A 27,238-nucleotide genomic window follows, 5' to 3' on the forward strand; every position below is an offset into this window, starting at 1 on the left:
GAGGAGGTAGAGGAGGAGAAGCTGGAGGCTCACAGGTGAGGTTGAAAGAATAAACATATGTAAATCATGAGATTAAGCATTGTGACAAATGTTAGGGTGACGATAATCTGTATCAGAGCTTTCAAAGTTCAAACACGTGCATCTATATATTTTGTCAGATGAAAGAAGCAAACTGGACAGGTACAGTTTTATATTGAGGCCAGCGTACTAAAAAGTTGTCTAAATGTATTATGTTATTGGTAAGAAATAGTAGCGACTCAGTAGTGAGTTCATGAGCTGGGTCAGCAACTCACAGTAGGGAGGGAGTGACATAAACTAGTTTATTTGGCAATAATTTTCTACAGTATTGTAATTAATTAAATTATAAGTTGCTCATAGATATTCCACCTTTTGTTATGTTTATCTTAGCTGGATCAGCAGCAGCCAGGGGTCAGTGGATTTTTTCAGGGGTCAGTGAGTTTTATTAAAAATGTGTGTCCCCCCCACTTCTGAAATCAAAATTTCGTCCTTGGCTTCAGCATATAACTAGTGCAAACTTGTAAGTGAATACGGTGCTTAAACAGGCAGATTGCAGATCAGCAAATCATAGAGCTATTAGCACACATAATAATAACATAAATATACATTAGATCAGGTTGAAGTAAATAAAAGATACATAAAATAAAAGAGACTGTGTAGGCCTACTGCCCTGGCAGTGCGTAGTATGGAGCATGACAGCCAGCTAACATTTAAAAGCCCAATAAAGAATAAAAGACACAATGCTTGACTTCTCTTGTTTCTTTGTGAACCTTGTATTGGTAGGTTTTTCTTTGTAAAACTGTAACATAGACATGAAAAAATAAATCAATATACACACAGTACCAGACCTATACAGACATCGCAGCCGAATCGCAGCCGTTAATAACATGCAAACTATATTATAACAGCGATCGGGACTGCATGTACATACTCACACACGGGTGATTCATTTAAACTCAGATAAACACGTTTCCATGTGGAATGATCGCTTACTGTGACTTGCTCACACATCTGACCGAGGGAGAAGAGAAAGGAAACTTACTAAACAGGCTCTCTGGCCGACTGACGTCACGGCCCTAACTGACTGCTATCCACACTGAACAAAACACATCTTAACACACTGTAAGAAATAACAACACTGTAACTTATGAACGTTGGGGCCTTTTCTACAATGGTCGCTACTCGCTACTGTCTGCCGTGGAATCAAAACAAACCCTCTAGTTGCGAATGCGCCATACAGAAGCAGCCGGCAAACAGACAGGTCTGTCGGCCAATCAAATCGTTCGGTCCGAATAATATCATTGGTTGAAGTTTTCACAAAATATTATGAGATTGAAATCATTGTTTGTTTTTACTCCTGGTGGGTCTGTCTTGCATTTTAGAGTGTAATTACCTTATTAATACCATTTTAACCTAATCCAAAAAAAATGCAACAAAGGTAAGGGTAGCTTTAAAGTGGTGTTTTTTTATTATTATTATAGGCCAATAGGCCTTCTGTGATGCGATAACCAATAATTCATTAAAGTGCGTATTGGAAGTTAGATGCTGCAGTGAAGAATCATATAGGACAAACATTCTAGTATACTATTTTAATATTTGGTTTTATAAATCTATACTAGAAGTGGCCTCTGGAGCCGTTTTTGTGATACAATTTTACTACCGCACCTCAAAAACAGTTTTCGAATGTGACGTAGCAAGGGGTCGACGAACATACTAATCCATAGACTAGCTTGGTGCGAAACAATGGTAATAGGAGGGAGATTGAGTTATGGTGAGAGGAAAATCAGTGGAGTTTCGGTCTGGAGAGTGACTGGCATTAGCTAGAGTTAATGTTAGCTTATGACAGAATGCTGTCCATATTTCAACACTTAACAGTCAATCACTTTACAAGTATAAGGTTATGAAGCTGCATGACGTAACTCCACATTACCTCTTGCATCACTACTGGAACGAGCGAGCGAGAGAGAGAGAGAGAGCGAGCGAGCTAAAACAGAAATTACGACATTTACCTCATACACCTTTTGTTTGATAGGTGCCTGTGTGGGAAAGCCAATGAGCTCAGCTGAGCAGAGCATGTGCTGCAGGGACGTGGATACCTTCTGGGCTCTGGTGGAGACGCTAAACCCCAGACCAGACATAACATACTTGACTCAGTATCAGGTTTACTTTTGAGCCCCTTAGTGTTCCAGATAGCATACCTGAGCTTCAGACAGGAGCATGGCCCTCTGCAGGCCAGCATACACGAGTATTTCAATCAGTATAACCCATAACAGAAACTACTTTCTCCAATTAATTATTCCACACCTTGCAGCTAATGTGTCCACAGGAATTGTCCGATTTTTTTCTACAATTAGAATAAAAGCCTGAGGGCCAAAGTGAAGTAAATGAAGTACATCTTGATGCAGAGTATTGATAAATCCGACCAACTTAACATTTAGAAGTCTTCTAAATATTATGTTGGTTGGATTGATCAATTTAAACTTGTGAGCAAGTATTTTAGTAGACCAACATGTGTATGATTGAAAATCAATATTTCTAGATGCAGAACAGCAGAAATGATACATTACAATTGAATTGGAATACTTCTGTTTTTCCATTTTCCATGTGATCACTACTTGTAAATGATATATAGATTATCAGTGGATATTGTGTGCCTGTCCCCAGGCACTTCTGCTATACAGCTTACCTTATATTGTGTCCAGAAGAACCGGGTATATACAAAGCTTCATATTAATCATTTCATTGATAAATTAATCACAACCACAAAGTGTCACACCATATAACATTTTATGCAGTTTAAAACGTATATATTTTGAACACATGCTTTATAAATTATAAGGGTCTTCATGCTGCAAAAGCAAGACTAATAAATGTCATGTACCTATACAAATGTTTAATGTATTTTATATTTATGAATTACAGTTATTACATCAAAGCACGATAAGTAAACATGTAAAGTAAGAGCTTACCAATAAATCACAAATGTATACAGCTTTTTAAAATATATGTTTGGTTTAACGTATATATGGTCAAAATGGAAGATTAACCAATTTAAAATGAGAATGCACTCATAATAGCATACCTCCCAGTATAGCTGTTTAATCCTCATATTTTATTAAGAGAAAATGTTAAATTTTGTATCTGGCTCTAGATAAAACTACCCCCAATCCTCAGGTGTTTCCAGAACAAGACTTTATTACAAAACACAAAACTAAACAAGTAACCGTATCCTTGGTCTGTGGCTCAATTCTTTACCAAATTTAGTCAAAATCTATCTTAGCTTTTTGAGATGTCTAACAAACAAACATGACTGAGTACGTCACCTATTTGACTGTAATCAACAAGATTATGAATTGAGTACTGATCTGACTTTGTCTAGACTTATAATAATCACTATCTGAAAACGGGAAACCAAATTGTGTGCTTGAGTTGTGTGAAGCTGTGACTGCCAGGCGAGTCCCAGGCTGCTCCATCTTCAGAGATCTTCTCACAGGTTCTGGAAAGGCAGCAGGTGCACGGTGCAGTGAAGAACCAGCTCTGCTCTCTCCTAGAGTCTTTAGTTATGTGGAGTCTGTCCCTCTCAGAGAGTCCCCCAGGGCCAAGGTGCTAGGGGACGGACATTATGTAAGAATCCGTTTAGTGATATTATAGTATAAACATGATGGATAATATTTAGGGACTGACTGAAGCTGCTCACTGTAGCTGCGATGGCTTGACAGGGTGGCATTGTCACATTATAGCTTCCTCTCATCTGCCATAATGTTTGAAATGCAGGACAGCCAAGTTGAGTCTGTGGAAAAGCAAATTGTGTAGATCAGAAGTTGAACATATAAGTTATCCCAGACAAGTACATACAGCATGTAAACATTTTAAACCCTAATTTACTGTGTGAAGTGCTGAGACAACGCTGCCATAATGTGGAAGAAAATTAACATTAGCTAATAAAATGCCAGAGTATGAACATACAATACATGTAGGTTTGGGTTGATTCAGATCACAAAGTTAAACACGAATGCAGTATTATAACAGCCATGTATTTAATTCTCTTCATGGGGGTTATCCTCTTGTTAGTCATTTGAAAACGCTTTGTAGATGTTTTTTCGGGCTCAACGAGCAGATATAAATGATTATTAGGCCTACATGATGGAGCTGCTGCACAATTTAACACATGTTTATAACATAGTTTTCTCATCTGCATCATGGGCAGCTTATCTACGGGTCTGTCTTCAGAAACATGTCAACATGTATGTTGCGTGCAGGGGGAATACGTGCTCACATTTATTTATTTGGATCTTGATTAGCCACTATAAAGGCAGCAAATGCTCTATAGGGTCAACACATGCTAACATTACATCCTGATGTAAAACTAGTATGATATGAAGGTGCTAATGTCCCAGCAAAGTAGACATACAGCCACAGCGTGTCTGATTTTTATTTTAGCATCACGAGTAGCCTATATCAATATATTTTGCTGACTCAATGTCCCCGGCTAGCGCCAGTATTGTTTAAACTGATTAACGGAAGGAGTCATTGGTCAGCCTTCGTATTTGAGGTTAACAGTTAATTATAATCATGTAAAATATTGCATTATGCCTTATAAAATGGCCCATCTTACAAAAAAGGATGCCAACCAACATTAGCCGTTTTGACCTGTTAGCTAGTGGGTTAGCTAGTATGCTGCCTAACAATAAATGACCACACGTTGCTTTTCATCATTGAAATTATTATGCCGACTACATGGGAGTTTAAAAACATTCGCTAACAAGACTTACAGTTCATAGTTTCCGTGGGTTTAAATATTTGACGGCCCCGTGTCCTAGTAGGTCCGTGTCCGTGTCCGTGACCATCGGTCCAGCGTCGGCCGCAGCTCCGGACGATGAAGCAGCTCAGCTGTTTATTAAACCACCGCAGGCCCTGGTGTTGTTATCCTGAACTTTACCGTGTCACCCACACATAAGCCTCCTGTCTAAAATGATCGGGAAACCACCGTGTGTTTCGTGAGGGAGGCGGCGGCGCCAGAGATGTAGTTCCGTCTCTTCACGTGTAAACATACCAAGGCTCAAAGCTAGCTAGCTAGCACCGCTTATTTTCTGTCACAGAAACCGTGGACTACATTTATTCTAAGGCTGGAGTACACTATACTTCTCCTTTACTGTAATGTAAAATACAATGCAATGTAAAACTACAGAAAAAATACGAGCACACTAAGTGACACATCTTCAATTCACTACGACCTACTACTGCCTGCACGTAGATGCATTCCCGTTAGGTCAGCGTCCCCTTGCTACGTAATATGACGCGTTTGACGTAGGGGGTTAAAAAAAAGAACTTTGTAGGAGCTTAGCTCAAAACAGCCACTTTGATCTCGGAATCAACATTCTTATGTTTTGAAAAACAAAAAAAATCCTGCATATTATTTTTCAATGGGGATATCCATAATAGATTATGTATACATCTAGGAATATTTTTAACTTCCAATACGCACTTTAATGTTATTATTAGTCTACTTGCTTGATTTCTTTTACAATAGCCTACAGAGACACTTGGAGACACATGTGGACATTTATTTACTGCAAATTGCGGCTTTTCGCGCGGATATGACCATACACAAGCACACATCGTGCTTGCTAGCTCAACGATAATTCTGTTTAAGCTATAAGGTATCTTTAGTCTCTCTTCACTTCACTGCATTGCTTGAGATCAGACCCTGGTCTTCTTGAAGTGTGAAAGTGGGCAATCGCCTATTTTTAGTAGTTGGACCCGGGATGTCATATTTGTGACTATACCATCTTCATCACTTTTTGAACTGAAGGTCACCATTGAATTGTATATCTGGGAATTGTATGTTTCTTTTAACAATTGCAGTGCCCATTATCACTTCTCTTATCTTGTTTTCAGGGGCAATGATCAGTGGAGTGACGTATCTAACTGGATCCATGATAAGAAGAATTGATCTAAACATCAAACAATTGCCGCTCATTTATTGCCATGCCTGTATGCAGTGAAACCAAATGTTGAAGTTACTGGGCCATCAGACGTCATCAGAACTAATTAATAAACAGCTCAGTAGTGTATACCAAGTTGGCTATATCTATTTCTGACACTTAATGTTTCCTAGAGAGAAACAATAATTGAGTGACTCTTTGAAAGAACTCCCACTGTAAGAGCATTTTAGTTGAGGTGCTCCTATCAAATCATGAGGCCAAGAAGCCCACTGCTCCTGGCACTGAAGCTCAGTGTGGTACTTGGATCACTATGGACACTTTTCCTGCTAAGTGGGCCCACAATAGACTTCAATCCCACATACATTCTCAGGTACAGGTGGTTGGAGTATACAGGTGATGATGGTAGCCCGGAGTCAGTGTGCAACTGCACAGCAATCCAGCAGGGAGACGAGGAGACACTGGAGCAGACCAAAATACTGACTATCACTAAAGACTTCCGAAAAAGTATTCAGATCCCAGACGAATATTATATTAATGCAACCCAAGACTGCAGGTGTGTTGCTTTAAACTATAGTAATTGTACAACTATAAGCCATTGTTTTTAAATGAACCTAATTGAATCATTCTGAGGAAAACAAAAATTAAGCAGCATACATTCCCTGTGGTATTTTCTAAATGTTGTGTATTTACAGGAACTTCAAGTTAAGCAGGAAGTACTTAACTTTCCCGTTAAGCCAAGAAGAAGAGGACTTCCCTCTTGCATACTCTATAGTTGTGCATCAAAAGGTATGAAAATTAGAATTAATTAAATTACCTTTTAAAAAACATACTAGGTCTAAACAATTAACTTAATATTTCCTATATGCAGTATCAATATTCTGGTATGATATAAATATCTTATACAAACGGTATTACATTTTTTCTTTTCATATTTTATAGGTGCAGAACTTTGAACGACTGCTACGAGCCATCTATGCACCCCAAAATATTTATTGCATCCATGTGGACAATAAATCAGAGGGCTCAGTCATCTCTGCCATTGAAGCCATTACTTCCTGTTTCCCAAATGTCTTCTTAGTCAGCAAACGTGTGACAGTGGTCTATGCTGCCTGGTCACGTGTTCAGGCTGACCTTAACTGTATGGCTGATCTCTACAATGCCAGCACAAAATGGAAATACTTCATCAACCTTTGTGGCCAGGATTTTCCTCTTAAAACCAACTTGGAGATTGTAAGGGCGTTGCGTTACCTGAGGGGCGGCAACAGCATGGAGTCTAAAAGAATGCCTGAACATAATTATAGGTTTACAAATTCTTTCGAGGTGGTTAATGGGAATCTTAAGGTAAGGTTAAGAGATAGGTATTATGTATTAAATGGTGATATTTATTATTTGTACAGTTAGTTTGACATGGCAAAACCTTCTATTCAGATTGACCGTGGTCAACATTAATCACTAATTCCATATCTCAACTGTCTTAGGTAACGGGAAAACAAAAGACGCCACCTCCTTTTAACCTGCCGATTTTGTCAGGAGGTGCCTACATTGTGGTTAACCGAGGCTACGTCCGCAGCGTTTTGGAGGACCACAGAATACTGACACTGATCGAATGGTCCAAAGACACCTATAGTCCTGATGAGTTTCTCTGGGCAACCATTCAACGGCTCCCTGGTGTTCCTGGCTCAAATTGGCTCGGCGCCAAGCACGACATGTCAGACATTAATGCAATTGCACGGCTGGTGAAGTGGCATTGGCATGAGGGGTCACGGGGTTCACTGGAGGCGGTGTACCCAAAATGCGAAGGCAACCATGTCAGGGCAATATGTGTGTATGGGGTTGGAGACTTGCAGTGGATGCTTGCACAGCATCACCTCTTTGCAAATAAGTTTGACATATACACAGATCCCGTCGCTATCTACTGCTTGGAGAAGTACCTGAGACAAAAGGCACTGGCTGATTTGCATTAGATTTTTCATAGAATTTAGGTTGTTCTTAGTTTTGACTCCAGTACATTTCCAGGGAGCTTGTGAGTACTTGTTACTTTCAGGCTAAGGCTTACTGTCACCTGGTGATTTTTTTTATTTTGTTAAATGCAATTGGCCACACCCGTAGGAGTACCAATACCCGCACTCAGCTGGTTATCAAGTGAATAGCGATATATCATATTACGCTATTCACTGAAATTAATGAATGAAAGATCATTCTTTGTTGACATATTACAAATACACCCATGGTCATATCTCTAGTTAATGTTCCATAGGTCGGAAATGTGAAATTACAGTTTACGTTTCAAATGCATAGACTAGGTTGCTATGTTGAACGCGAACAAACGACATCTCTGCTTTCAAGAACTCTCAGTCCAACCTGAGAATGCACATTGATGTGTATAAACGTTATTTCCTCTCCAGATATATATATTTTTTTAAAGTTGTCATGACATTCATGAAAGGTTATTAAGATGGCATTTTATAACATTATAATACAAGCTCAAAAGTGGCCGCCCTATTCTACTACCTTTGTCATTGGGAGGCAGGATTAATACAATCAAAATGAATGTGCTACCCAAATTTTTGTATGCATTTCAGTGTATTCCTATATTTATATCTAAATCATATTTTTTGTCAATTGACAAATTGATATCTGCATTTATTTGGAACAAGAAAAACCCTCGAATAAGGAAAAGCATGTTACAACGGCATCGTCAGCAAGGGGGATTATCTCTTCCTAATTTTCAGTTTTATTATTGGGCTGCCAACATTAGGACATTGTTATATTGGAAGCTATCCCCATCTAATGATAATGCCCCTGCGTGGTTACAATTGGAGAACTTATCTTGTTCAACTTCCTTGTACTCCCTGCTCTGTTCAAGACTCCCCCTACCAGATCCTATATCCAGATTTTCCTCAAACCCAATTGTGAAACACTCTTTAAAGATCTGGAAACAGTTTAGGAGATTCTTTTCTCTCAAACACTTCTCGATTTGTGCCCCTATTGCGAGAAATCACCTTTTTGTGCCATCAGTTATAGACGGAGCTTTCCATGAATGGGAGAGAAGAGGAGTAAATACAATAGAGGATCTTTTTGTAGATAATACTTTCATATCCTTTGGTCAGTTAATGCTAAAATATAATATTCCCCGCTCACATTTTTTTAGATTTTTACAGCTCCGTAGCTTCATATCGGCATCATACTCTCTTTTTCCATCACAACCACCCAACTCTCTTTTAGAATCCATTCTGAAACTTGACCCATGTTCCAAAGGGACCATTGGGACAGTTTACTCTTTATTAAACTCACAAAATCTGGAACCCTTGACATCAGTAAGGAATCGGTGGGAGGGAGATTTGGGGACAGTGCTTTCTGATGAAGTTTGGAAGAAGGCCATAGATAGGATACATTCTTCTTCTATTTGTTTACGTCACACAGTCATCCAGTTCAAGGTCTTACATCGCCTTCACTGGTCAAAAGTAAAGCTGGCAAAGTTCACACCTATCGATCCCATATGTGACCGATGCAAGCAAGTGCCGGCTACGCTTTCACACATGTTCTGGTCCTGTCCGAAACTTAATAATTTTTGGCAATTGATATTTAAAACCCTCTCAGATGTTTTAGAAGTACATATAGAACCCTCTGCTATCATCGCAGTATTTGGAGTTACTCCACAGGATATACATCTTACGTCCCAAGCAAGAAAAGTTATAGCTTTTGCATCTCTCTTGGCCAGACGACTTATACTCCTCAAGTGGAAAGAGAAGTTCTCCCCAACCTTTAAAATGTGGATTAAAGATATGATGCATCACTTAGTGTTAGAGAAGATTCGTTACTCCACTAGAGGGTGTGCTCAGAAATTTTATGCTATATGGAAACCTTTTTTGACCTATGTGGAGAGGATAGATTATGCTAGTATGGGAGTTTAGTGCTGCTGACCACATTTCCTTCTCTATTGTAGCTGATTTACTGAGGTGTGATTTTAATTTCAATCTGTATTTATTTTTTGTATTTTCCCCTTAGACTGTTATTTAACCGTTTGCATATTTCTGGTTTTGTTTTGATTTTGTCTTTTTACTTATGTGCATTTCAAATGTGATCCCTGAATGCTATTGTTATAGAATGGTACAGTGTTACTGTTAAAGGGGTGGGGCTCTGTTGGAGCAAGTTGGGGTGGGGGTGGGGGGGGAGGGTTATAATTGTATGAATCTAATTGTATCTGCATTGCATTCTGTAAAACGTCAAAAATACCAATAAATAAACCTTGAGAAAAAAAAAAAAAAAAAAAAAAAAAAAAAAAGTGGCCGCCCTACTTGCCATATGTTTCACTGGCTTTATGACACATGGACTGTTGCCAGACTCTATGTTGGCCGTAACTCTTGTGCCTGTCATTAAGAACAAAGTAGGCAATATTGGGAGCATGGACAATTATAGGCCCATTGCACTGGCAAGTGTGATTTCCAAAGTTCTGGAGAGTATTCTTTTCGATTGGGTGATTATATTAATACCAGAGAGAGACAATCAGTTTGGTTTAAAACCGAAGCATGGCACTTATTTTTTTTGTATTTATATAAAAAGAAATAGCAGAAATGTGTAGAGGCATTTGATAGAGTCAATCACCAGAAGCTATTTACAAAATTAAGTTATAGTGCAGTACGCTACCAGTCATACCTTTGGAGACATTCGTATAGGTGCCTTTTATAAGTGGTCGGAATGTTTTTATTCTAAATGATGTGTGTTGTCTATTTTTTGTATTGTATGTCTTTTAAACCTGCAGTGTGTAGAATTTTGGGTTTTATTTCCTGGCAGATTTTGTAGAAAGTAATTATAATATCCATAAGTACATTTAATTTAGTGCATAATAGCTGAAAAAAAAAATTTGAATTTTTTTTCCCCCTTAGAAAGGGTCTCATATATGTCCATATTTCTGCATATTTTGGACCAAGACCTAGTGCCGCCATCTTGAAAGTGTCATAGTTGGAATGTCATCAGGAGCATTGTTTAAAATTTAGAATTGTTCTTGTCCTTGAAGGCCACTGTAGCTTCTGTTATTATTCTAAAGGGTTGGGGTTACCCAGGGAGCGTTGCATTCTAGAACTTTGTAGAACTTTCTTGATGATGTCATATTACACACTGCACCTTTAAATGGACCTTGAGTCTAATAATAAAACTTGATGATGATGATGATCCCCTTATCTTGTGGAACCCTATGTTAATCATTTTCTTATATCTAGAAAAAAATTACACTTTGCACTTTTGAATACTTAAGTTTTTTTCAAAAGAAAATACTGGTTCTTTGACCCTGACCAAAATTTTGATTGGGCCTTCTAGTTGAGTAATATTTGACCAGGATTATCTAAACTTTGAGTTAAGAACAGGGTTTGAATACTCTGTCCACCACTGCCTTTCATACAAGAAATGCAGCTCAAAGCTTCACATGTAAATAGACATAAAATGAATATAGACATGACAATAACAGTAAAAATAAAACAAAATGGGGGAGAAATAGGAAGTGCTTAGCGCTGCAAAGAACACACGGCATTTTTTAAGATACCAACTAAATAGAAAAGCATATGTGGATTCATACAGGTACCTGGGCTTTCACATTAGTAATACAATTGACTCTAGTGGGATGATTAGCGCTTTATATAAAAAAAAGGCCAGAGCAGACTTTATCTGCTTAATAGACTCAGGTCTTGAGGACTTTTTATGACTCTGTTGTAGCATCGGCCATATTCTTTGGTGTAGTGTGCTGGAGTAGCAGCATCTCGGCAATTAAAAAATATACTTTGCTTAAAAACAAGCTTATTAAAAAAGCCAGCGCTGTCCTGGGGGAGACAGGGGGGCCATAGCCAAGCAACCTCCATGTTGGACAGCACATCCCAACCCCTTCATGAGTTAGTTTCATCACTGAGTATGACCTTCAGTGACAGACTGACACATCCGCGGTGTGAGAAAAAGACATACCGCAGATCTTTTCTTCCTGCAGCAGTCAGACTGGACAATCAAAAATGTTTAACTGTCTGTCTACTAAGTGTCTTACTGTCACTTGCTTTTTAAATGTTAACTTGGTTATTATTATATTTTGCATCCATGCTGATGCTTTTGATATTATTATTTGCACTATTCGGTTGCTGCTGCAGTCAATAAAAGAAAGATCCATAAAATAATAAATCAGTGAAAAAAATAGTCATTTAAAAACAGCATTTCTGACTGCATGTTCAGCATGCACATTTGACATGGTGCTGCTGTGAAAGGCACGGTTTTCAAGTGGCGTTTAAAAATGCAAACAGAGCCTGCCTCTCTTACAGTATATCTTTGGGAAGACTGTGTTGTTTTATCCTCATTTACTTTAAGAAAGTTGTTATTCATTCAATTATTCATTGCAGAAAGGCAGGCGATGAGGGAGCTCAAAGTATCTACAACATTCAGCTCAATATGTACGCAACAGACTGTCCTGTACATACAGGATTCATTGGTATTAAATTTGACATTATTAGGTGACCATGAGTGAGTTTTTATTTTTTATAAACTTATCTGGGTCAAAACAACTGTGTTGGCGTTGTTCTTTTGATTACAAGTATCCCATGTGAAACATGTGCGTTGTGGTGTATGAAATAGCATACTTTTTGAAAATATTGTTGAGGAGGAACATATCTTTAATGAAGTAAAACTTTTATTTAACAGCAAATGAAAACATTGCAAGCCACAAACAGATGTATACAAATATAAGAAAAAGCAAATAAAAGTGGATATTCCCCAACATGAACAGTAGGCCTGCTCCATACAGTACCTTCCTAACCATTACTCAACATACATAATTTCTTCCTCACTCCCCAATAATATGTCACACACACACACACACACACACACACACACACACACACACACACACACACACAGATCAGAGCAATCTCAAACTGTATCAACTAAAGGCATGCAGGACTTCTTGCAGCTTCTTGGCTGCCTTACTATGATATGATGTTACACATATGTTCACAGTGATGTGCTGTGTTTATAGAACAGCCCACTTCCAGCTTTTTTTACAATGAGGTGTTGAGTGAGATGTGACTTATAGTGTATAAACTCGCTATTACAAGCCAAACAAGCTTGTGCAGTATGATGCTGCTTTGCATGTGGAGGCCAGGGATCACAGATTTGTGAACAGACAGGATATAATACAGTCTTTGTTTGAATTTATTTGGTTATTAGATGAAAGAGTCATGAGCCTTCAGAGAATCCACACTCATTATCATTGGTTAAAAAAGGTAGACATGGCAACTGACAGCATATTAATACATTGATACATGATACAGCAAGATAGTAATTCTTCCAAAGTGAAGTCAAAGAAAACAAAATCCAATAGGGAACACAATCAAGTGCTGTTTAATGTACAGTAGTTCAGGATCAAACATCTTCCCTTCAGCACAATGAAAGTCTCTGCACTGTAAATACAGTATTACAATCAGCGCCCTCAAGTTGGTACTTTCCGCAATGAACAAACTGCCTGATATGAAGTACCACACCTTCCTCTTTGCCAACCCACTGCTAGTTGTTGGTGTAACAACTAAGCACCGCACACATTATGCTTCAGGCTGGCCTATACTCCGGAATGCTGCTGCATAGTGCAAGGAGAAGCAGTCAGGCATCTTGTAATTGTCTCAAACTATAAGAAGAAAATGGATGAAATGAAGATGGACTACGAAGAGGAGGCCAGAGAAAAAGCCGAAGAATTCAATGACTTCGCAAATACATACAACAAGGACTTCGAAGCGTTGATAGAGAAGCACATGGAGGAAATACATAACTTACAAAGTCTCTCCGAGCAAAATGAAAAAAAAATTTAAAGAAGAAATTGAGAAGATGAAGAAGAAGCACGAACAAGATACAAAGGAACTGGCGGAACTGGAGCACTCGAGGGAAAAGGACAAACAACACACAAAGGAGCTGAAAAAAAAGCATGAAGAACATGTAATGGAATTACAAAAGCTATACAAAGAGAAATGCATCATCCTCTAAATTTCGATCATAATGATGTTAGCAGATGGAACATGATTGGTCTGCTTTGCCTATAATTATATCGCTAGACCATGGAGGTGATGCAGTCAGGAGACTCGATGTTAGTCTCTGACAACTGATATACGATTAAACTGTACATGAGCATGTTCAACAGTGTCTATTGACACCATTAAGAACCATTTAAGATATCTGATCAAATGAATGTCAAAGTCCTTGCCTCACTATATGTCAAGAACAATTTGGAAATTAAGTTAGAAGCTACTTTAAAAACAAACATACTTTCCAATGTTTTAATTTCACTATACAGTATGTATTAATTTATCATACACATTAAGGTTTCATTGTTTGCAATGTGTCAATCGAAACAGGTTACCTCTTTGAGCTGTTTTTATTGATTTAAAGGCCTACTTCACCGGTTTGAATATGAAGGTGTATTGAATTCTGAGATCCTATGTAGTATAAATGTGCGAAAAAAATTTAAATCGGTCCATCCCAGCCTGAGAAAAGGCAGAAAGAGTGTTTATTTTAACCCTACATTTCTCTTTCTCGTGACATCACAGAAAGAGAAATATAGGGTTAAAAAAAACTTACTTTGTAAATATTACTGTGATGTCATAGGATCTCAGAATTCAATACACCTTCATATTCAAACCGGTGAAGTAGGCCTTTAAGGTTCATGTAAAATGACGTAATGATGTATCTTTGTTACCTGATGTGTGTTCATTTAGTAAATTCCAGCTAATCCAGATACTGTTATTGTGTCCATTTCTCTGATAAATTCATGTGTTATTTGTTGTTGGAATTGCCAATTAGAAACTGTCCTGTGTTGAATAACAGATATATTCTTAGAATTACAATATTCAACCACTTTCATAACAGGGCCAGAATGTTGTGTCATTCAGTTGTGTAAAGTGCATAGAGACTTACCCAAGGAGAGACCAAGGTGAAATGTTTCCATAAAGCTTCTACAAAGTTTCTAAATGAGGGTATTAATATGTAAATAAGACTTTTCTGTATATCTTCATTTTTAGAATTTAGCAAATGTTTTTGAAAAATAAATCTATTCTATTCTATTGCTTATTGAAAGTTGATTTATAGGCAAACAAGGCAATTGTATCCATCTTAAATAAGTATGAGTACAACACAATCAAGTGTACAAAAAGTGAAGGGGCCTTCACAGTTGATCTTGGTGTATTTCTTCCTACATGGGAATCCTAATGAAATGCCAGTTATGATAATTGTTTTTTAATAGCACCAGAATTTTGTGTCATCATATTAGATTCCTATTTCTCTAATCATAATTTGTAATTTTTTTTTACTATTATGAGTTAGTATATTGATCAGTGTTTTGAGATTAGTGATTTTCTTTTATTTGTTAGTTATATTAGTGCCCTGCATATTAAAGCTCATGCAGAGATTTTGTACAATATTGTTAATATGCAATGAAACATTTGTTTAACTGTCCACACTCATACACTTCACCTAGAAATACCAAAATACTGGATTGTAAAACTGTGTAACATGTCTATCACCTACAACTTTCGTGAATAAATATTTTGAATATTATACATCAAATATTTGTGCTGACTGACAGCTAACATAACCACACACGGGCACATAGCTGAGATTAATTCATGACCTTGAAAACCTGAGTTGAAAATAATAATAAAAAAAAATGAAGCAAATAAATATTGAAAGGAGCCTTGCCTTCGTAATAAGATAGACCTACAGTCCCCTCCATAAGTATCGGAACAGTGAGGCCAATTCCCTTATTTTTGCTGTAGACTGGAAACATTTGGGTTTGACACCAAAAGATGAATATGAGACAATAGCTCAACATTTCAGCTTTCATTTCCAGGTATCCACATCTGGATCCGATACACAACTGAGAAGATATAATTATTTGTAAAGGAACACCACATTTTTAGGCGAGCAGAAATATTGGAACAGATAGACTTTAAATAAATTAAAGTGAATAAAACTTACTATTTTGTCGCAAAACCTTTGCTTGCAATAACCGCATCAAGCCTGTGACCCATTGACATCACCAAACTTTTGCATTCTTCTTTTGTGATGCTTTTACAGGCTTTCACCGCAGCCTCATTCAGTTGCTGTTTGTGTTAGGGGGTTACTCTCTTAAGTCTCCTCTTTAGCAGGTAAAATGCATGCTCTATAGCGTTTAAGTCTGGAGATTGACTTGGCCAGTCTAAAACCTTCCACTTCTTGCCCCTGATTTGATTTGATTTGATTCAATTTATTTCAGACATATCAAACATACAAAACAAAATGAAAAGCATGGAAATACAATAAACAAATTATGTTTTCACAAAGAAAAAGAAAACAAATTATCTGTATTGCTGAGATATGCCTGAAAAGGAGCAGGAAGAAGTATACACTTATTTAATCCTACCCCTTTTCCATAGTAAAAAAAATTAAAAATAAAATAAAAATATTTATTAAATATTTTTTTTTTAAATATAAAATATTCATTATATTCGCTTCTCTTAATCCATATATTCTCTGTACAATTGGCGATACTATATTATATTTGTCATTTACTAACTATACATACATACATACTACTTAATATACTATGAATGTTTTATATCTTATATATTTATTCATATCATGCATCTATATTTATAAACAATATATCCATATCTATATACATATCAATACAATCAGTAAATATATCCATATAATTATAATTTCCTTCTTACTTCACACCCTCATCCCTGTACCTTTTGAAAATCATTGCTTTGAATCTTATTTTGAACTGGATCATGTTTGGACATTGCTTTAGCTCCATGCTCATCCCATTCCACAGTTTCACACCCCCAATTGAGATGCAATGACATTTTAAAGTCATGCGTACAGCCAGTGTCTTAAAGTTTAACTGTTGCCTCAAATTGTAACCCCCCTCTCGATCAAAAAAAAGTTTTTGTATGTAACCTGGTAGCAGTTTATTTCTAGCTTTGAACATGATTTGTGCAACTTGATATTCAACCAGGTCATTGAACTTTATGATACGGGAATGTAAAAAGAGGAGGTTGGTGTGATCATAATATCCAGCTTCATTGATTAATCTTATGGCTCGTTTTTGTATTGTGACTAAAGGTAGCAGTGAGCTTTTGTAAGTGGTCCCCCAGACCTCCACACAGTAATTTAAATAAGGTAAGATCATTGAGCAGTAACGAATATGCAATGATTTTTGATCCAATATATGCTTTGCTTTACACAGGACTAAGATGCTTCGTGACAATTTAGATTTAACATGTTTAATGTGAGGTTTCCAGCTGAGCTTATGATCTATTGTCACACCAAGGAATTTAGTAACATACACTCTTTCAATATTAACACCGTCAATCTTAACATTTACGTCATTATTTAAATTACAATTTCCAAACCACATGATTTTTGTTTTACTTAGATTCAATGACAATTTATTATTGTCAAACCACTTTTTTAATTTGCTCATTTCAGTTGTAATTAACTCCACAAGCTGCTGCAAGTCCTTTCCCGTACAAAAAATATTGTGTCATCTGCAAATAACACAAATTGTAAAATATTTGATGTTTTACATATGTCATTTATGTAGAGAATAAAAAGAATTGGCCCTAACACTGACCCCTGGGGGACCCCACAAGCAATGTCCAAACAAGCTGACACGTATTCACCCATCTTCACAAACTGTTGCCTGTTCTGTAGATAGCTCCTCAGCCAGTTTAATACAACCCCCCTGATACCATACCGTTCTAATTTATTAATTAGTATATCATGATTTATGGTATCAAATGCTTTTTTGAGATCAATAAAGACACCAGCTGCATATTTCTTTTGGTCCAGGGAATTTGTTATCTTTTTAATTAGCTCAATGACTGCTAATGAAGTGGATCGGTTGGGTCTGAAGCCGTATTGGCTATCAGTTAGTATATTGTGTTTATTGATGAATTTGTTAAGTCTAGCAGCAAATACTTTTTCTAAGATTTTTGAGAATTGAGGAAGCAGTGAAATAGGCCTGTAGTTTGTGAAGTGGTGTTTGTCTCCAGTTTTGTACAGCGGTATGACTTTTGCAATTTTCATTTTTCTTGGGAACTTACCAGTTTTAAATGATAAATTACAGGTGTGCGTTAATGGTTTTGAAATTCCGTGAATTACCTCTTTGACTATTCTCATATCAATGTCACTATAGTCAGTAGAAGTTTTATTTTTGCATTTATGGACAATCTCTATAATTTCACTCTCTTCCACTGCTGTTAGAAACATTGATTTTGGATTAATGTCTATGAAATCATTAATCCTGTCATCAGTGATATCTATGAGAAATTAATGGCTCCATGTTTGACCTCTTATAAACAAACACTTATGACAAATACTCACAGTCTCTATTCAGTTCAGACAGAGGGCACCGCATTAACAATACTGTAAATTTCCCGAAACACAAGAAAGTTTTTAAAGAGATGCTAAATCACACATAAAAAAAAATAGTAAGTAATCAACTGGCAAAGTTTCACGAGTAAAAAATTCACCTTAAATGTTATTTATTATATGTTATTTAGTTTTTATTTATTTAATGTCACTAATCAAGTGGCAAAGTTCCATGATGATATCTATGAGAAATGAATAGCTCTATGTTTGATCTCTTATAAACAAACACTTCTGATAAACACGGAGGTCTCTATTCAGTTCAGACAACAATACAGTCAATGTCAATATTCAGGTGCAAGACTCCAGACGTACTTGAAACTGTTCAATTGTTTACACAATGTCCCATGTTTGAGTTATGACGAAAGGCCTGATTGTCTAATGTAACTGGTATTTATCTGGTGAGGGTGTTTGCCCAACTGAGCTTAATAATACACACTGTTACAAGCTGTTAAACACACTTACAAAGTGCTGAACAAATAAAAGCAAACAGCATAAAACACATGTAATGTACGGACAATAATGAGCCATATGAAAACAAAACAAACAGTATGCTAGTTTAGGCCAAGAAGATTTATTTTCTGAATTTTCAATGCTGCTTTATTTTTATGTTTTAAATTGGGAAATACATTTTCCAAAACGACCAATAACCTCTGTATTTAAAAAGAAATCAAGCAAATAGGCTCAAAATAACCATTAATGAATTATAGGCTATCGCATCACAGTAGGCCTATTGTCCACAATAATCGCACAACAGCCCCCCATCCAAAAAGGAACTTTAAAAAGTTGAATTTGCACTTTGATGTGCATACACATGTTGAGTGTATGGTCCATTATATGTATTTATTGTGTCTGCATGGTATTGCACCAAAACAGTAGAAGTTTTCTTTAATTGTGCTTTGTACTGTCTGCATGTTTGCACAAAATTTGTACCTGCACATAGCAAACAAAATTGCACAACTGTAAGGTCAGTGTCTGTTGTATTTTTGTATTCAAATAAGCAGTTGTTTATTTCTTTACTGTGCATTGGCATCTTTGAGCAAAATACCGCCCAAATTTTCGTCTGCGCGCCTCCCATGACCCTGGGCAGTGACCACCTTGACTAAGACATTTTCTGGGGGAAACACTGCCCTGATTACAAATTGTACCAAGTCAAGTCGAGTGCTGTACAGTACAAAGGGTAAAACTATAGACACAAAGAAGCTGGATTGTCTCTAATGCATTGGGCCTGAAAAAAATCCCATTTGGGTTTCAGAGAGCAAAGTTAATGTGTTATGACACAAGTACTTTTAACCCAATCTTATTCTGCAGTGAGAATGAACTGTTCATTGTTGAGGAGGATTGGAACCAAACACAGCCACACGAGGCAGCATAGGGGTGCACTAAGAAATAAGATTACAGGGCATTGAAAGTCAAGACCATAGCTGTGTCTCAATTAAGGGGCCGCAGCCTCCGAAGGCTGCATTTGAAGACAGATTGCGTCATAGCGGCGCGTCAAGGCTTGTCCCATTTCGAAGGCTCCTTCATATGCGGCCGAGAAATGCAGCCTTCGTTTCACGGTGTTGAAGGGTCCAACAGATGGATCCTTCGCGGCCCAGCATATCCCAAGATTCATTGCGTTTTTTTCAGAGATGGCATAAAATAAAATAAAAATAACAAAACAGCAACGTGTTGCTCCATCTTCTTAAGTTTTATCTTCCTTGCTTCCTTTCTTGTCTTTTCTTTTGTTTTTCTTGTGCTTCTTTCTTCTTGCACTTTTTTTCCTTTCTTTTTTTCCTCCGTTGATGAGGCTGTCTCCGTTGGCTGCAATCAGGGTTGCTAGGCAGCACAGGAGCGGCGAGTCGTCACGCAAGGTAACGGCTTGTTACGTAAACCGGAAATGCTCGTATACGGAGACCTGCGGAGACCGTCTCATTTAACAACGCTCGGTCGGCCTTCGGTTCAGCCTTAACGGGCTATGGCCTTCATAGACCGCGTCGACCGCGTCCTTAGAAGGATGCAGCCCCTTAATTGAGACACAGCTATTGTCTTTCTGCATTTAAAACAAGGTCGATGAAAGTTACAGCTTCAGGCTATAAATCCAGCTATAGTTCCAGGGGTAACGGACCCACGACAAAGGCATTAAGAAAAACTATTATAAAAATAGCATTATTGGAAGTGATGGTCTCGTTTGCTGTTACATGTCATTTATGATCATCAGAGGAATAATTAGACCGTTTCAGAATGATGTGTTTGTATCGGGCTGCTGTCCGATAAGCCTTGGACAAAGTTGATTGGATCAGGGTGTTGTTGTGCAAACACCATCACTAGATAAATACCTAAGAATTATGTCTATAGAATTAGAATTATGCTAGCTCACTGTGGGTCTGACGTAGTTACACTATCAATGAGAATCTCCCGTCCCCCCGCCACATGTCGAAGTGTCCCTGATCAAGACACTGAACCCTAAATTGCTCCCGATAGTTAGCCTGCTGCTATCGGTGTATGAATGTGTGTGTGAATGGTAACGTGGGAATGGGAACAGGTCTCCCTTGAAAAAGAGTCTCCCGACTCAATGGGATGTACCTGTATAAATAAAAAGGTTACCCCATTGGCTCTGCTGATTAACCTGTTTATTGACTCATGATCAAAAACCTCAATATTTACTTTGAATTTTGTTCAGTATGAGCTTCTCCAACTATCATAATAAACCCAGTTCTTTTTGTCCTTGGTGTGGCAACAGCTGCTCAGTGTGTCCACAGAGAAGGATTCAATCATTCATATGCAATAAAACCTATTAAAAATTTACTTTAATGATTAAAAATAGCTTTTTTCATCAGAAGCAATACTATATAATCTCTCATATCAATACAAACTGCTTTTCTACAATATATACATGTTTTATAAGGTTTCTAACTGGTGGGACACTTTGTGTCACCACCGTCAGACAATCCATTAAAATGTAATAAAAACAGGTAAATAAGGGGCAGCTGTCACTATGAAGTCACATTCTACCTCTGCAAAGTACATTAGAGTCAGACAGGCTCTGATAAGTGTTGTAGTTTTAGAATATTTTACATTCCAAATCTTGAAAGTCCTGCGTCACAACCATGATATGTCAACACGACTTACAATTTCTGGATAAGTTATTTGAAATGGTTCGATTATTTTATTTTCCTGAAGCAGTTCGTACTAGCACCTAACATCAACAGAAAGACCAAATGTAAAGGCAAGCTAAAAAGCCCATTTTGATAAGGAATGGCAAGCTAAAAAGCCCATTTTGATAAGGAATGGCAAGGTAAAAAGCCCATCTTGCTAAAAAGGACAAAAGCTGGGAGCTTGTGTCAAAGCATAGCTCAGTAGCTTAGTATATGTTGGATACATACATGTAATTTAATCTGCCAAACATAGGGTTTGTATTTTTTCAACATTGCACCCTGTGTTGTCCCACTTCTCAAGAATCACGGATGTATGTATTGTCAGTAGGATGTGTGTGTTTGTGCTTTGTCAGTGTGTGCGTGGCATCAGTTCCTGCTCCTGTTAAACTATATAAGAGCTGATCTTTGTCTCCACACACATTCTGAAGCTTTTTGGCTTCATAGGACAGAGAGAAGATCCTTCGGCTGCAGGTTTGCTACTCTTTGATCATCCTCTTTTTAAGACACTGCAGGGGAATAGGGGAATATATTTATAGATATGATATCATCATGCAACCTCGCATTATATTTTGTATTACAATTTGTTCAGACCTTTTTTAATCAATTTTGGCAATATCTAACTAATTATGCGTACAATTGAATCTCTTTATAAACCAAAAATGTAGAGTTAAAATCTTTGTTTAATTCTTTCAACATATTAGTGTCCAAAGTTTTGTATTACAAAAAATTAAGTTTAGTTTATGTCCAATAACGATGGTTGTATAGGAAGAATATAAACAGATACAAACAAACAAGGTTTATAATTGTGATATTCTTAAAATTGACCAGTACTTGGAAAAAAACAGAGTTTTGCTGTATGGACTGAATTATTGCCTAATAAAAAAATGTATGAAAATAAATAATTAAAAAGAACTTAACACTTCTGTCTCTCCTAGTGAAAGGTTTTCAGCATCTCCAACATGAAGATACTGGCTGTGTCTCTCTTTGTGGTCGCCATGGCGGCTCTGACCACAGCTGATGATGGGGGTGAGTATTTATTTGCTATACGTCTAAACTAATGCTCCCCATAACACATTTGAGTGTTAACCACTTCATTTCCTGCATTCTGTTGAGGTTTTATGCACCAATTTGTGTCTTTTCTGTATTAATTTATGGTGGAAATGTCTTTATGTAAAAGTAAGACAACATTATTACCCCTCTTAATTATTCACATTTTTGTGCTGTTTATTCATGTTGTGTCTGATGTGCAAAGGCCTTTAGAGCAGAAGTTAACATCCAGCTGACACCAACTCATTGCTTCTGTGCTTTTCTTTTGTTCAGACTCCATGGAGGACCCAGCTCCAGAGGACATGGTTCCTGAAATCCCCTTGAATGAGACGACCGAACGAGATGGATTCCCTCAGTCTAATGGTGAGAAGGAAGACATGACTCATAGCCTCTTCTGTGCTTGTATTTGTGTTGTGTCTTATGTGCAGAGTCTTTTAGAGCAGAAGTTAACATCCAGCTGCCACCAACTCAATTCTTCTGTTCTTTTCTTTTGTTCAGTGTCCATACTGAACCCAGCTCTAGAGGACAGGGTCCCTGAAATCCCCTTGAATGAGACGACCGAACCAGATGGATTCCTTCAGTCTCCTGTGAGACAGAAGAGACAGACCCAAGACGACACCAACCTGAAATGGGTGACATGGGGGGGCAGTCTCCCTGGTGGAGCTGTGGCGATTTACAACAGTGATGTTAAACGCTACGACTACGTCTGCAAATATGGCTGTCACGCTGGTTTTTACACCCCCGGTAAGGGTTCCTACTGCCACATCCCCTATGGAGACAAAGAGCTCAAACGTAACCAGTTTGAGATCCTAGTTAATGAAGGCAACTTAGAGAACCTAGTGTGGAAAGATGGATCACATGGTTCAGTGCCCCAAAACTCAGTCAGAACCTGTTCCGGGTCTGATATATATGTTGGGAAGAACAAGTATGGTCTTGGAAAGGTACATGTTAGGCATAAGGCCTTCTTCCTTCTCAAGGACGGTAAAGAGTATACTTACAAGTCATACCAGGTCTTGACCTACGACACAGTTATATCCAGCGAGCAAATCTCAAATGTCAGGTACAACACTAAGCAGGCGAAAACCTTAGAATATCCTCCTGAGACCTTGAGCAACTCCTCCACCACCAACCTTGCGTGCAAAACAGTTACGAAAACAGTTATGTTCAAAAGAATGCAGCAAGTGGTGAAAACGTGGGACACCAGCATTGCCACCACGCTTGGTGTCAAAACAACCATGACCGCCAAAATCCCAGTAATCGGCAAGTCGGGTGTTGAGTACGGTTTTGAGATAAGAGTGGATTTCGCCTGGGGAACAACTGTGGTGAACAGAACGTCTTACTCTTCATCTGTGCAGGTCACTGTCCCACCAAACCACTCGTGTTCTGTCAGTATGGTTGGATATAGGTATAGTGCAGATATCCCTTTCACGGCTCTTCTCACCCGCAAGTTTCGCAGCGGAAAGCCAAGATCTTGGTACATCACTGGTATGTACAAAGGTGTTGACACATACAAAGTCCGTACTGTTGTTGAGCGCTGTACACCTATACCCAATGCTCCTCATTGCCCCAAAATTAAAAATTGATGAGGCATCTAAAGTTACCTGACCAAATGCAGGTCAAATCTGGGTGAAATTCTAATAATTGTTTTTCGTGATGTGTCTTATTAAGGCGAGACACTGCAGGAAAGAGATCTCTCTCTATTCTGCTTCAATAATATCTGTCTTTCATACTAGTATAAATCAAAGGTCCAAATATACATTTAGGTGTTTAATTGACTAAACCTTGTCAGTTTGCATCTGTATATTTCTCCTATACGACCACCGGAAATTTAAACATTATCTCATCACAACTTAACTTTCCATAATCATACTTACATAATCATACAGAATGATTTGTTCATATGTTGTTACTTGTCTGATTTATGATACATTTTGTTCTTAAAAATATGCCGCAAATGCATTGTTTTAAAAGAACTGTACAAAGTATTTTTTGATTCATCAAATGAAAAGAATGCTGTATCCTAAGTCTGTTCTGTAAACACTTTGGACACTTATATTTTGTGAAAATTAAATAAAGATTTTAACTCTGGCATCATCCAACATCTAGATGTTTGTTTTTTGTTTATTTAATGAAATAATATCATACTGTGGACTTACTATTCCAAAGCTCATGATACAGTTTTCCATTCAATTTTATTTAACAAATGAATGTTTTAGCTCAGAAGTGTTTAACACACCTTTTAACACCCCAGAATGTGCCAGAATGTTTAATTCTATTATGTTTGGCACTACACACATACACTAATAATAGACACATTTTAGGTTTTATTTCTCAGCCACTTTTGACAGGAAGAAATCACCAACAAAGCGCTTTCTCATTCACATTGCTACGGTTAAGTTTAAGCAAGTCTCAAGTCCTCAAATTTGTGTAAAAAATTTGAGTCTGACTCGAGTCAAGTCATGTGACTCGAGTCCCCCATGTCTGCATAATGGTTACATCTCAGGAATGTATATGATAAAAGCATTCATATGAAACTAAAGGATTTTTATCAAATCAATAAATACACTCAAACATAGCACACTTTTTAGAACTACACTTAAGCACATTAAGAAATACAATCAAACATAGCACACTTTTGATAACTCTACTTAAATGCAATTTAAGTGACGCAAACAATAAAGTATACTTTTTAAAAATACATTTATACAACACTTAAATATACTAATAAAAATCATACTTTAACTGTACTTTAGAATAGTGCATTAAAGCACATATAAGCACAACATAATATACTTAAAGTAACTATTAAAAAGTACACAAGGGCATTGTTATATTTGGACACAATTTTAACATACTCATACTTCATACACTTACAATATAGTATAGTTTATATATATAGGCCTATATATTTCAAAATACACTATTTTGTCACTCGGGTTATGTAGGCCTATCAACTTGACATTGCAATTAAACTTTCAAATTTAGTTTGGCTTTCTTTCTTTCTTTTTAAGATTTTTCCCAATAAGATAACATTGTGACAAACAACCCCATATTGTGTGACAACTGATCGGGCCATTGCCTTAATCTTCAATTTAATGTAGAAATTACTATTGAAAGATGTTTTGGTGATGAGCAATTCACACAAGAGTAAAAAGTGTGCCTACCAACCCCATTCTCCCAAACTCCGTGATAACTTGACCCCAGAAAGGGGATTAAGCACCTTTCCCAAAAGTCAAAAGTAAAGGACTTGTAACTTTCCATGACACACTGGTTGTTGCAATTGTCCTTCCAGTTGAAACAGCCCTCCCAACTACAGAGTCAACTTTCTTTGGAAAACCTGGTCCTGGCACACATTTCCAATGTTGTAATTGAACCCTACAAATATTTTGGTTTGTGGGAGAGACCGAATTTCTGAATTCGTTGGAAGACCAGGTTAATCAGTGGAGCCAGTGGGGTAGGGCTTGGGAGTCGTTTGCTTCTGTGAGAAAACATAGTGTCTTATTGTCTCTTGTGGGGCTTATCAGGATTAGCTTATCTGATGGCTGATCTCTATGCCATCCTTTTCCCCTGAGGCTCCTGTGGTGGTGTGTGGGTGTAATACAGCACCTTTGAATCAGAAGGATTATTAGCCAACACATTTTATATCCAAGTAAAAATTGCACCAAGTCAAGTGCTGTACAAAGGGTAAACTATAGACACAAATACTTCATCAATTATCATGTCAAAATTAAGCAATATCACATGAGAGGGAGCATGTTGCGCTGCTGTGATTCGGTCGTAGGTACGAGGCCGCAGGCCGAGTGCCGAAGACAAACACAGTTTTACAACTTCCGCCAACACAAATAGTCCGACAACAGCAGTCAGAGCGGAGTCTTCAGTAACGTGAGCGTGAGTGACTACCGCACACTGTCTCTGTCTGTGTGTGGCAGCGATGCCCTCTCAAAGGGGGAGACTCGCCAGTCAACCTGAGTCACACACACACACAGTTTACACAAGTAGCTCCGGCTCATCAGTGAGCGGAGTGATTTTGTCAGTTTGGTCAGTTTGGTGAACAGTCCCTGAACATTCAGAGTGATGTTGGACGCTCATATCAGCGCTGCTTCAGAACGCATGGAATGTCTCTCGTCCAATCAAATCACTCGGTCAGAACCAACTGCTGTATAAGTAACATTAAAAGTAAACTTTAAGAAATCATTAAATAATAGAACTAGTAGAAGCTGCTGGAATAAATCATTCTCATCAAGAAATGAATGCCAAAGAGGACAGGTGTGTCTTTAACAATGATTTGAGCAAATAATAATATCCTACTCTGAACTACTGTTGCAACCTGTAATTGCCAGTGTTTAAAAATATCCAGGTAACATAACACAGTATTTAGTATTTCAGTGAGACCAATAACTATTTGCAAATACTTCTCGACATACAGTATATTATATCCCCTGCTCAATTCAATTAAATTACTCAATGAATGTAGGTCTCCGTCGTAAGTAACAAAAGAAAGTTGCTACAGTAATTTCAAAGCTTTGTTCGCTTCAGTAAAGGTGCACTATGTAACTTTGGGTGTGTCAGAGAAAGCATTTCCTAAGGTATATTCTTATAACCGAATAGACAAACTTTCCTCACAGGATAATGTGATCCCTGGAACACTGTTTGAAGTTAGAA

At 37.5% G+C, this 27,238-nt stretch overlaps 2 protein-coding genes across 2 annotated transcripts; both read left to right on the plus strand.

The window, feature by feature from the left end:
• Positions 1-6,032: 6,032 nt before the first annotated feature.
• Positions 6,033-7,927, plus strand: LOC307264329 (beta-1,3-galactosyl-O-glycosyl-glycoprotein beta-1,6-N-acetylglucosaminyltransferase-like; the record flags this gene model as incomplete). The annotated part of the gene is made up of 4 exons (XM_080045713.1): positions 6,033-6,516; positions 6,656-6,749; positions 6,903-7,304; positions 7,442-7,927. Exons 1-4 carry the CDS (start codon positions 6,215-6,217, stop codon positions 7,925-7,927), a joined length of 1,284 nt encoding a protein of 427 aa, XP_079901839.1. The 5' UTR covers positions 6,033-6,214.
• Positions 7,928-22,488: 14,561 nt separating this feature from the next.
• On the plus strand, positions 22,489-24,159 carry LOC307257204 (natterin-3-like; the record flags this gene model as incomplete). Its single annotated transcript, XM_080036361.1, has 3 exons — positions 22,489-22,555; positions 22,850-22,939; positions 23,075-24,159. 3 exons carry the CDS (start codon positions 22,489-22,491, stop codon positions 24,157-24,159), a joined length of 1,242 nt encoding a protein of 413 aa, XP_079892487.1.
• Positions 24,160-27,238: the final 3,079 nt, after the last annotated feature.

This window comes from Ammodytes marinus (assembly GCF_949987685.1).
Source record: "Ammodytes marinus genome assembly, chromosome: 2".
Taxonomy (NCBI): domain Eukaryota; kingdom Metazoa; phylum Chordata; class Actinopteri; order Uranoscopiformes; family Ammodytidae; genus Ammodytes; species Ammodytes marinus.